This window comes from Acinonyx jubatus, chromosome C1 (genome assembly GCF_027475565.1).
Source record: "Acinonyx jubatus isolate Ajub_Pintada_27869175 chromosome C1, VMU_Ajub_asm_v1.0, whole genome shotgun sequence".
In the NCBI taxonomy this organism is placed as follows: Eukaryota; Metazoa; Chordata; class Mammalia; order Carnivora; family Felidae; genus Acinonyx; species Acinonyx jubatus.
In genome coordinates this window covers 104,163,733-104,174,041 of record NC_069381.1, presented here as the reverse complement: position 1 = coordinate 104,174,041, position 10,309 = coordinate 104,163,733, and the positions used below count along the sequence as shown (strand labels likewise).

General features: G+C 61.3%; 1 protein-coding gene across 7 annotated transcripts; it reads right to left on the bottom strand.

The window, feature by feature from the left end:
- Positions 1 to 202: 202 nt before the first annotated feature.
- Positions 203 to 9,755, bottom strand: ZNF687 (zinc finger protein 687). 7 transcript variants are annotated; one of them, XM_053214790.1, is made up of 10 exons: positions 8,859 to 8,974; positions 5,899 to 5,989; positions 3,687 to 5,812; positions 3,371 to 3,549; positions 2,820 to 2,996; positions 2,569 to 2,731; positions 2,067 to 2,402; positions 1,857 to 1,969; positions 1,443 to 1,584; positions 203 to 1,297 (listed from the first exon to the last, which is right to left on the bottom strand). In XM_053214790.1, exons 3-10 carry the CDS (start codon positions 5,793 to 5,795, stop codon positions 803 to 805), a joined length of 3,714 nt encoding a protein of 1,237 aa, XP_053070765.1. In that variant the 5' UTR covers positions 5,796 to 5,812; positions 5,899 to 5,989; positions 8,859 to 8,974; the 3' UTR covers positions 203 to 802. The 7 variants fall into 7 exon arrangements, with proteins under 7 accessions (XP_053070765.1, XP_053070764.1, XP_026911986.1 ...); XM_053214789.1 differs by lacking the exon at positions 8,859 to 8,974 and adding an exon at positions 7,327 to 8,640; XM_027056185.2 differs by lacking the exons at positions 5,899 to 5,989; positions 8,859 to 8,974 and adding an exon at positions 9,655 to 9,755.
- Between the last annotated feature and the right edge of the window lie 554 nt (positions 9,756 to 10,309).

Sequence of the window (10,309 nt, the reverse complement as noted above, 5' to 3'; positions counted from 1 at the left end):
TAGGTGAGGAAGTGTTGAGCAGATGCCTCAGTGTCCCTGATGCAGAAGGCACCACACAGAGCCAGGTGGAAGAGGACTGCTCCTTCCCTGCCTTGGCTCAATCAGTGCCTCCTTGTCCCTGGAAGGGCCTCCCCAGTTTTGACTCTCACCAGCTCCCTGTCAAGTCCCCAGTGTCTAGGTCACATAAAAAGAGGAGCCTGAATGGGGATTAAACCATGAGCAGTTTTAATGGTCTGGTTTTCTCCCTCCCATTTCCCCACTGTTAGTATTATTACTACAAGAATAAAGGATTCCTGAGAGCCTGTCCACTCCTCTCCCTTGGGCCCTCCCTTGACAACACTCGTCCCCACCAACCCCCTCTGGATTTCTGGATTAAAAAAAAAAAAAAAGTGAAAGGCACTGCAGGGGTCGGGGGCTCAAGTGCCAGGGAGTCTGAGGGGTGGTACAGGGGCAGGGCCAGGCCCTTGAGGGTGGAGAAGCATCCTGAGGGCCCCAGTGGCCTAGGAAAGTCCCTCCTCCCACCCCCAGACCCACCTCGGGGGTCTGCAGCAGGAGAGTAATTAGTGTTGGGCTCAGAAAGGAGGAATGGAGGGCCCATTCTACTAGGACCCACGGGCCAAACCCAAAGGGGACTGCAAACCACTATAATCCTCAAAAGCCTGTTGTGTTTGGGGGATGGGGGTGAGGAGCTGAACAAAATGTGAATTAGGATGAAATCCCTAGTCCAGGGACCACACAGCAGCAGTGACCCAGGCTCCCGGCAAAAAGGGAGGGGAGAGGGCTGGTCAACTCAGGCCCAGGCCTAGTTGTCCCCACTGCCCCCTTGCCGAGCCCTGATGAACGCCATGCCGTGTGTGCGAAAATGGGTCTTGAGGTTGAGGGGGCTGTCGCAGCTCTTACCACAGACCTTACAGGTCAGCGGGCCCCCAGAGGCAGGCAAGGGGCACTCTCCACCCTCTGGATCAGACCTCAGTGGAGGAGGGACCTCTTCCCCATCACCCAGGCCCAGGGCACTGGCACCACCCACACCCCGTTTCTTTTTGTGGCTGATGAAACGGTGCCGGCTCAGCGAGCCTGGGGAGGCGAAGCACAAGCCACAGTCGAGGCACTGCTGGGCACCGCCGTCCACCCTCAACCCCACCATAAGGCTCTGCTCCACTGAGCCACCACTCCGGTAACGCAGGGGCCCGTGGCCTCCTGAGCTGGGCCCACCCCTGGGGGACTTGGCCGGGGGTGTTGTGCTGTCAGGCTCCTCACTACAAGAGTCAGAGGACTGGCGGCGTTTCCGTCCTGGCCCCTGGAGGAGAGAGTACAGAAACTAGGCCTCCCCATCACCCCGCATGGTCCCGGGCACACCCACCTAGCTTCCCGAGGCCAAGGCCTAGAATCCTGCGGCGTTCCAGCCCCAGGGCCCCGACACAGTGGGCCGGGCCTCTGCCTACCTGGGCTCTGGCACCGGGGCCCCGAGCCAGGGTGCTACCCCGGCCAGGGGACTGGGACCCAAGTGGCAAGCCATGCCGAACCTGGACGTGTTTCTCCAGGATCAGGCGGCTGCTGAAGGTGCGTTTTCCCTCTGTGCAATACCTAGAGGGGGAGAGTGCGGAGCGTGGGCACCAGGGGAACAGCCCAGAAACCAAGGCCTAGGACTCAAGGTTGGGTGGGGTGGGGTGGGGTGGGGTGGGGTGGGGCGGGGCGGGGCGGGGTGGGGGCTCCCAGAGAGGAGACCTCAACCTTCAGTCCACTCAAGACAAGACTCGGGTTGGCAGGTACTTAGTGGGGGTGGGGGCATGGGGTGGGCGGGTCACTTGCTGGGCAGAATGAGGAGGGGGACGAGGCGGCAAGCAGCCAAGGGTTACCTGCATGGGTAAACTCGCTTGATCCCCTCATGATTGACCCTGACGTGGCGCCTCAGGCTGGGGGCGGAACAGAAGGAGCGCTCGCACAGGCGACAGGGAAACTTTTTCACAGACTGAGAGAGCAGAGGGCGGGGCAGCTCAGAGCCAGGCTCCAGGCCACTGCCCCTCCAAGGCCACACAGACCAATGCCCGAGGGGGAGCCCCACTCACCTTGCCATGCTCCTTCTTCATGTGAGCCACGTACTCATCTCGCTCGGGGAACCAGGAGTGACAAAGGCCACAGGTCCAGCCTCCAGGGCCCCCGCCCCCACCACCCTTGATGCCTTTGCTCCCTAGCTCCCGCCGGGGCCGTTTGGTTGGGCGAGGGGGTGAGGGGGAGCTGGGTAGTTCTTCCTCTTCCGAGGATGAAGACGACTCCTCAGTGGGGACGGTTGTTCCTCCCCGAGACACGGCCAGCTCCTCGGGCTCAGCCTTGGGGGTCGTTAGGGCACCCGCGGCCCCTTTCCCAGCAGTGTCCTCCCCCTGGCGCCCGGACTGATGGGTGTTCTGAGGGAGACAAGGGTGCAGCCGTTGCAGGGGAGGGCCTGGCTCAGCCAGTGGCATTTGCTCCCACACCCCCACTTCCTGAAGGTCATGTGACCCCAGCCCCAGGTCACCACAGCTGAGCACACCACCCACCTCCACCCCCGCCTCTGTCCCTTAACTTCTATACCTTGAGATGATCCAGCATGGTCCTTTTTTGGGCAAAAAGCAGAGGACAAGACGGGCACTTGAAGACGCTGACACGCTGGGGCAGCAGGTGCTGGTCGAAGTGTGAGGAGAGGAGGGGTTTGTGAGTGAAGACCGTGTCACACATGGCGCACTTGTAGATCATCCTGTGTGGGCGGAGAGGACAGTGCAGACACCCTGGCCAGTAGGGCCCCAAGCCCACTCCGGCCCGCCCCACCCCCTCCCAGGTCTCACTTGGCCTGCTGCGCATGGAAGCTGGGGTGCTGGGTGTACAGGTGGGCGTGGGCGCTGGGTGCAGACTTGAAGGCCATGGGGCAGATGGGGCACTTGTGGAAAACCTCGCAGTGCGACGTCTGGATGTGGGACTTGATGGAGTTCACACCCCCAAACACCACTGCGCAGCTAGGGCACCTGGGGGGCACGGAGCGTGGAGGTAAGGTGGGGCAGCTCCAGCCTGTCCCCCAGCCCTCTCATCCCCGGAGCCGCTGGACTTAGAAGCTCATCGGCGACGGAGCATGAGCAAGGTGGGGACGGGAGGGGTGAACAGACCCTGCTCCTTGAGGGAGGCGTGTGGAGAGTGGTCTGGGGCTTTCTCTGCTCTCCATGGGGGCAGGGCAAAGGCAGACAGATCCCAGGAGGAGGAGTTCAGCAGGGGAGATGGGGCGCTCCCTCAAAGACCGGCTAAAAGGCTGGTACTGGGCCACAAAGTGCCGAGCTGCACAACGGTGGGCTTGGGGGTGGGGATAGATGGTCTCAAGACAACAGGGCAGGAAGGCAGGAGGCACCTGTATCCCACACGGCGAGACAAATGCAGACAGGCCTCCCGGAGATGGGTCTGGAAATTGGCTTGCAGGAAGTTGCCCCCACACTCAGGGCAGACGTGGGGAGGCCGGTTCTTATGCATACGCTGGTGGGCGCTGAAGCTGCAGCGATTGGGGAGCATCATGGGACAGGTGGGGCACACCTGTCGAGGGGGTGGAAACAAGACAGTGAGCAGTGGCCTGTCCCCTGTGACCTCCCCTAAGCTCCCAACCCCCTCCCAGGTCCTACTCCCCGGGCATCGGGCTCTACCCCGGGGAAGGGCAGTGAAAGGCAACTCACAGTGCTGTTGGCCCCAGGGGCGGGGGGCCCAAGCTGCTGGAAGTGGGCAGCCATGCCTGCCTTGTCCCGGCACTGTTCCTTACACTCCAGGCAGCGAAAACACGTGTAAGCCGAGGTAGCAGGGGCAGCAGGGGGCTCGGAGGAGAGCGGCAGCACAGGGGCCTCGGCAGGAACTGCGGTAATGGCAGCGGTGATGGCCCCATCCCCCTTGCCCAGGGCAGGCAAGGCTGGAGGTCCGAGGGCAGGAGGGACAGCCAGCAGGGGCGTGATATCCGGCTGCCCCACCATCTGGTCCAGAGCAACGGGCCTCATGACCAGGTGTGAGCACTGCATGACGAGTCCTTTGTCCTTGTGCTCTCGGGCATGCAGCAGCAGGCTGCACTTGTTGAAGAAGACCAGGCGGCGGGCGCAGTGGTTGCAGGTGACCTCGATGCGCATGCTCCGGCGGTCATAGTGCCTTGCCAGGCTCTTCTCCAGTGAGAAGGCATCCCCACACTCAAGGCAGCGGTAGCCGGTTGGAGGCAGGGCCAGCCCGGCCTCGGCCGGAGGACTCAGGTTGGGCCGGTAGGCAGGCAGCAGGTTCTTGCTATTGAGGACCTTGTTGAAGGCCTCCACCAGGCTAGACTGAGTCCGCGAGATCACCGTGCCACCGCCCACCCCGGGCCCGGGGGCCGGCTTGGAGGGCTGCACCATCACCACCGAGGCACCGTTCACCTTCTGCCCCCCAGCCCCCAGCCCCACCCGCCCCTCGGCCTTGGGCAATGTTTGGGGCACCAGACCTAGCACATTCTTAGCCATCGTCTTAGGGCTGGTGGCAGCACCTCCAGGCAGAACCACGGCCTTGCGGGCCACGCTGGCTGCCATCAGCATGGCCGTACTTGCGTTCTGGATGGTGGCCACAGGAAGCACGGTGCCTTTTAGCCGTGTACCGTCACCCAGCTGGACGCTCACCACCTTTGGACCCTCAGGGGTCGGGGGCGCGGGGGATAGCTTCAGGAGGCCAGCCTCAGCTAGGAGGGTCCCTTCGGCCAAGGGGGCAGGGGGTTCGGGATCTGACGGGACCCGGGTTACCGTCCTTGTGATATTCCCGCAGGACGTTTTAATGGTCTTGATCCGCACCTTGAGAGGCCTTGAGGAGCTGGAAGAGGCAGGGGAGTCGTTGCTGTCCTCATCTGCAGCCTCGGCTCCACTAGAGGGACTCTGGGGACTTCTGGGGGAAGACTTGGCCACCGGCCCCTCCTCCTCCTCCTCTTCCTTCAGGGGCTGACAGCGGGGCACTCTGGGGGAGGCAGGAGGGCTCTGATGCCCTGGAGACTGCTTGAAGAAGGGCACCCCTGCAACCTGGGGAGGTGAGGCGCCGGCAGGAATGTCCATGGCCTCAGGGCTAGAGCCAGAGCCTAGCCCGGCTAGGCCCGGAGGATGAATGGGGCTGCAGCCGTCTTGCTTCAAGGTCCCCAGCGGTGGGGGAGAACCAGACGACAGCAAGGCTGGGCCATTCTCCCGGGACAGCTCAAAGGGAGAAGAGAAAGGAGGTGGGGTCATGGCCCCTTCCTGAGGCGGGGAGGGTGCAGCGGGAGGGAGGGGATCAGGGTGCTCCCCTGGCTCAGGCCCAAAATGAGCAAAAAGGTCCAAAGGAGCTTTGCCTTCCATGGCTTTTTCTTTCCAGGTACCCCCACTGGGAGGAGCTGGAGAGTGGGGTGTACCTGGAAGGGATGACTCAGGGCCCCCAAAACCATTCTGCATCAGACGATTTCCCACAGGCCCTTCCTTAGTCACCCCCACAGCCCGGGTCCCGTCCCCTCCTGAACTTCCAGCCGGGGACTCAGGCTGCTCGGGACACACAGTGTTCTTGACAATGACGCTGACTGCTGAGATGTCTGGGGGTGGCAGGCCATGATCAGAGGCCTGGGCTGGAATCTCGGGGCCATCCCGGGCAGCTGCTGCTGTTGCCTCTCCAGATTCACCCCCTACGCTGGGTTCTGGCTTCCCTGAGTCTCCGGGCCCCTCATTTTCTTCTGGCCCAGAGTGGATGGCTTCATTCGCATCAATGTCAGGGATGTCAAAGGCAGCAAGGAGGTCGTCGAAATCAGGGGTCTTCATGTCCCCCATGGCAGCGGGTCCCCAACCTGATGAAAACAGAAGAAAGGAGGAGAAACTGAGCCCTCTGGAGGCAGGGACCCCGGCCCTCCTCCCTGGAGAGTTCCAGCTTCACCTGCTCAGGACCTGCACACAACGTGACCTGGGCACACCTTTACCGCTGCGCAAATCCTAGGGAGCTGGTGGAAGTCTGCCAAACCCTAAAACTGAAAGACAGGTAGTGTGCACATTCCAGGGAAGACACCAAGATCCAGAAAAAGCCGAGGAAAAGGCACTTCTCAGAAACACAGCTGAGAGACAAGGGCAACAGAGACAGACGAGTTCAGTGAACATCTTGGTTAAAACTGCCTCAGCCCCTCCTGGGCCCTGCACAGAACCAATCAATTAATCAATAAAGGAGCAAAATGTACACAATGCTCTGGGGCTAAGGGCTCATTCAAGGCAGCACGGGACCCATTCACAATTTCTTCAGGGATCTTCTGGGGGTCCACAGAGATCTGAAAGGTCAGTGTACAAAGAGACAGTGACTTAGACCAAGATGTAAGAAATGATTCTAGTTCCAGCTTTATCAATGGCCTGCTGTCCACTGCCTTACTTTTGAAAAGGAGGGCCAAGTAATCCATACATTACAGGGTGAGTCTGAGCATGATAGGAATCGTAACCCTGAGAGTCAGAACCCAGAAGATTTGTTATTACAGCTGAGACAAACAAGGACTAGTCAGGTCAAGGAGGAGCTAGGAAGGAATAAGCACTGAAAATCCAGGACTGGGGTCAGAGAGAAGAATCAGGGGTTAAGTCTGGAGACTTGGGGTCATCACTGGCACCTGGAGATCTAGCTTGGTTATCAAGGAGAAGTGGACTGAGGGAAACCACCCAAGAGACCAAGATGGAAAGAATAAGACACAGGAACAGAAAGAGACAGAGACAGAGGGGAAAACCGTGACGGCACCCTGGTCACAAGGGCCCCAGCCTAGGCCTCTCCTGTCACAAACACCTGCTGCTAGCTCACCTACCTTCCCCAGAGTGCCTCTGCCCTCCCGTGGCCCTCCCTGGGCCAGCCCCTCCTCCCTTCCACTCTCCCTGGATCCTGCTCTCTCAGGGCCAAAACTCCAGGGTAACTTACCCAGCACAGCCGCCACAAAGGGGAAAAGCCAATCCCCCTCACTCCTGTCACTTCTGCTCCGAACTCATACTCCTCCCCTTTTCATTTTCCCTTGGCAACACCAGTCCAGGAAGTCTCGCCCAACCCCAACCTGGCCCAGTGTACGCGCCCGCACGTGCACGCGTGCGCTCACGTGCACGCGCACACACGCGCACACACACACACACACACACACACACACACACACACATCCCACAAGACTCATGTAGCACTAAACCAACAAGAAGGATAGCCTAGGGCTTGTGGGGAACCCGGGTCTGTTCCTCACCAGTTTCTCCCCAAAAGTGTTTCCATATCTAAGAGGAAGAAACTGAAGAAGTCTCTGTCCTTACACATTCTCTGCCCAGGATGCAAGCCACTTCCCAGGGCCAATTCTCTCACCTCCTGCCAGCCTTTAGACCGAAACTGGAAGACAGTCCCAGCAGGTGGCAGCTGGCAATGCTGGGAGGAAGGTAGGGTAGAGGAAGAGGGTACCAACTAGAGAAAGAAAGGGAAGTTTCCCCTCATCACCCCCTACTTAATTCTGCAGTTTCTGGGTTTAAACACAGCCCTCCATCCCTTGCCTCTGCCCTGATGGAGAGCCAGGGCCCTCCTCTGCCTGGCTGTCTCCCCAACAGGAGAAACCCGAGCTACCTTCCACCCTGGCCACCAGAAAAGCGGGTTGGTGAAGCACAGATCACTGGGGACTACAAGGAAACATATGCCCACTCACCCTCCCCAAGCAACTCCCCCTTTGGCGTCCAAGTGACTTAGAGGTCATGCGATAGCCAGGATAGCCAGGAGCGGGCAGTCCAGCAAGCAGCGGGAGCTCAAGGCCAAAGAGGCTCCCCCCCACCCCACGGCTGAGGCCTTTTCTGCGGCCGTTGTGCCCGAACTCTTGGGCTCCGGCCCTCCCCCCAACCCTTTCCTTCTGTTCTTCCCCAAACACCAAAGGAAGGGGCTGAACAGGAAGAGGGTGAACTGGCCTGGGTCGGGAGGGGGCTCCACTGCCCTTTCCCCTGGCCCGGGGCCTGCAGCGCAGAGGAGGGCGAGGGGCCGGCGGCCGGGGGCGATTAGGCTGCCGCCAAGCTGGGCAGCGGGTGGAATTAAGTCCCTGCCATCTGCCGAGGGCCGGCGCGGGGAGATGTCCGGGGTTTCGAGGAGGGGGCGGGGTGTACAGAGGAAAAGCCGCTGGGGAAACTGAGGCGCACCGCGCTTCTCTCGCTCCCACAGGCGTGCGGAGGGAAGGACGGGGGCCGGCCAGGCCAGGCCCCACGGGATCTGCCGCACAGCACCTCCCGGCCCAGGACTTCACAGGAGTAGGGAAGGCGCGTGGAAAGAGAGGAGTGGGGAGGGGACGGTCTTTGCGTGACTCGCAGCTCTCCGACCGGGGTCCGTCCCAACTCCGACCTCCTCCCCTCGTCCCGGCGCAGCACAGCCTCCTCCTCCCGCAGACTCCCGAGGATCCCTCGAGACGCGAGTGAGCCGAAGGCGCGCAGCGGACCGGGGCGCGAGCCCGAGTCCCGCCCGGGCCCGGACGCTGACCCGCACCCAGTCGGGGTGCAGGCTCCGCTCCGGCCAGGCCCAGCTCCCCCGCCCCCGCCCCCGGACACGGACACCATTTTAGGTCGCGACATCCCGCAGCCTCCAGTCACCGGGCCGCGCTTCGGGCGCCTCTTGGGCTCGGGGCGCCTAGACTTGGGGACCCTGACCCTCCCTCCACGTTTACCCGGCAGGGGGCTGTGCTTTCAACAGGCTGGGAGTTTCGCCCATCCGCCTCAAGGGATGGAGGCGCCGGCGGGGCCTTCCTAGAAGCCGCCCCAGGGGGGCGGCGCGGAGAAGGGGGTAGTTGACCAAGTGGGGGAGGGGCGGGGGTATTTACCCGCCCCCCCGGGGGCGGGGCCAAGGGCGGGTATTACCCCAGGTATGCTTACTTGTTCCGCTCCAAGTGCGGGCCGAGACCCGGCGGTCTCTCGCCTGCTCCCACCGCCACCGCCACCGCCGCCGCCCTCCCCGCGGCTGCCGCTACTTCCTGCTTCTCTCCCGTTCAGCCTCCCCCTCCTTCAGCTCCCTCCGCGTTCCAGGTCTGGGCTGCCCGCTTCCGCACTCGCCATTGGCCCACGCTCCCGTCGTTCAGCACTGCGCCCCTCCCGGCCCCGCACTGGGTTGGCCTTAAGTACTGCCGCTCGGAACTAGCCCCTCACAGTCCTCCCAGCCTCATTGGGCAAGGAACCTAGTCCTTCTGAAGATGCCTCTCCCCATTGGCTGCGCCGGGCCCACCTGCCCCATCTGGGCATCTCAAAAATGACTGGCTTCCGCTACAGTCGCTTAGAAAGAAGCCAATCTGATCCCCTGCTTTCCCTCTAGAGGCGGTGACTATCCCAGGTGCGTCTCCGCCCCCTCACTCCCTATTGGCCACAATCCTTGAAGCCTGCAGTTCACTTATGCAAATTAAAAGAACTCTCAGCTTCTATTTGGTGGGCACTTTGAGGAGCGCCTCGTTGACTCCTAACGAAGCCCGGATGCGTAGATCCGCTTGCATTGTCTTCTCAAGCTAAACCCCAATGTCAGTTATGCCGTGCAGAAGTCACAAAATGGGACGTTACCCAAAACATTACGTCATCTGGTTGACCAGTTCCTTGCAGTCTTCCTACTGTCTAAATCGTCATATAACCTGCACGGATGGGGTTCTCGCGCGGGCCAGCTCCTGGGCGATGGCGTTACCCCTACCTTCTCCCTCTGCAGGAGCGCTTGCAGTGGGGGCGGGATTAGTTATGAGTGTGGAAGGAACCGGCACCAGGAGCCCGGGACGGCCTTGCAGACCGGAAGTGGAGGAGAGGTGACGTTAGAGTGCTGGCGTGGCCTGAGCCATGTCGAAAGGGATCTTAAAGCGGCATGCTGGTAGGCTTCCTGAGCACGGGGACTGGATGGGACCGACCCTCGCTTCCATTTCCCATTTTAGGGCTCTCCTTTTCCCCGCCCCCAGCACGGGGTGGGGGTGGAGTCGAAGCCGGTTTTCCCGCGCTTTGTTGCCACGCCCCCTGGAGGCGGGAGAAAGGGTGGGGATCCTCCGTAAATGAGTTGCTTTGATATTCATAATACAGATGCTAGCACTGGCTGCCACCTCGCGCGCGGGCTGCCCTGTCCGCGAACCTCCACAGCCGGTCGCGTACGCAGCAGCTCAGCACCGGACGCGATTACTAAAAGCGGTTCTGTTATCCTGCACAGGAGTCACTGGACCTCTGGACCTAGGACTCTCCTACGCGCCCCGAGACTTTACACGGGTAATAGTGACTGTATTGAGATGTCAATCAGAGTCTCTGAGTGGAAATCTTCGAGCCACCACCATGGAAATCTATGGTTCCATCGGGCAAGGCGCTCGACC

Excerpts from the sequence above, each read along its gene's own strand:
- ZNF687 (XM_027056185.2), bottom strand. The coding sequence starts at position 5,795 with ATGGGGGACATGAAGACCCCTGATTTCGACGACCTCCTTGCTGCCTTT. Across the intron at positions 2,732-2,819 it reads TTCCATGCGCAGCAGGCCAA|GATGATCTACAAGTGCGCCA; the intron begins GTGAGACCTGGG and ends CCGCCCACACAG. Across the intron at positions 1,298-1,442 it reads GCCCCGGTGCCAGAGCCCAG|GGGCCAGGACGGAAACGCCG; the intron begins GTAGGCAGAGGC and ends TCTCTCCTCCAG.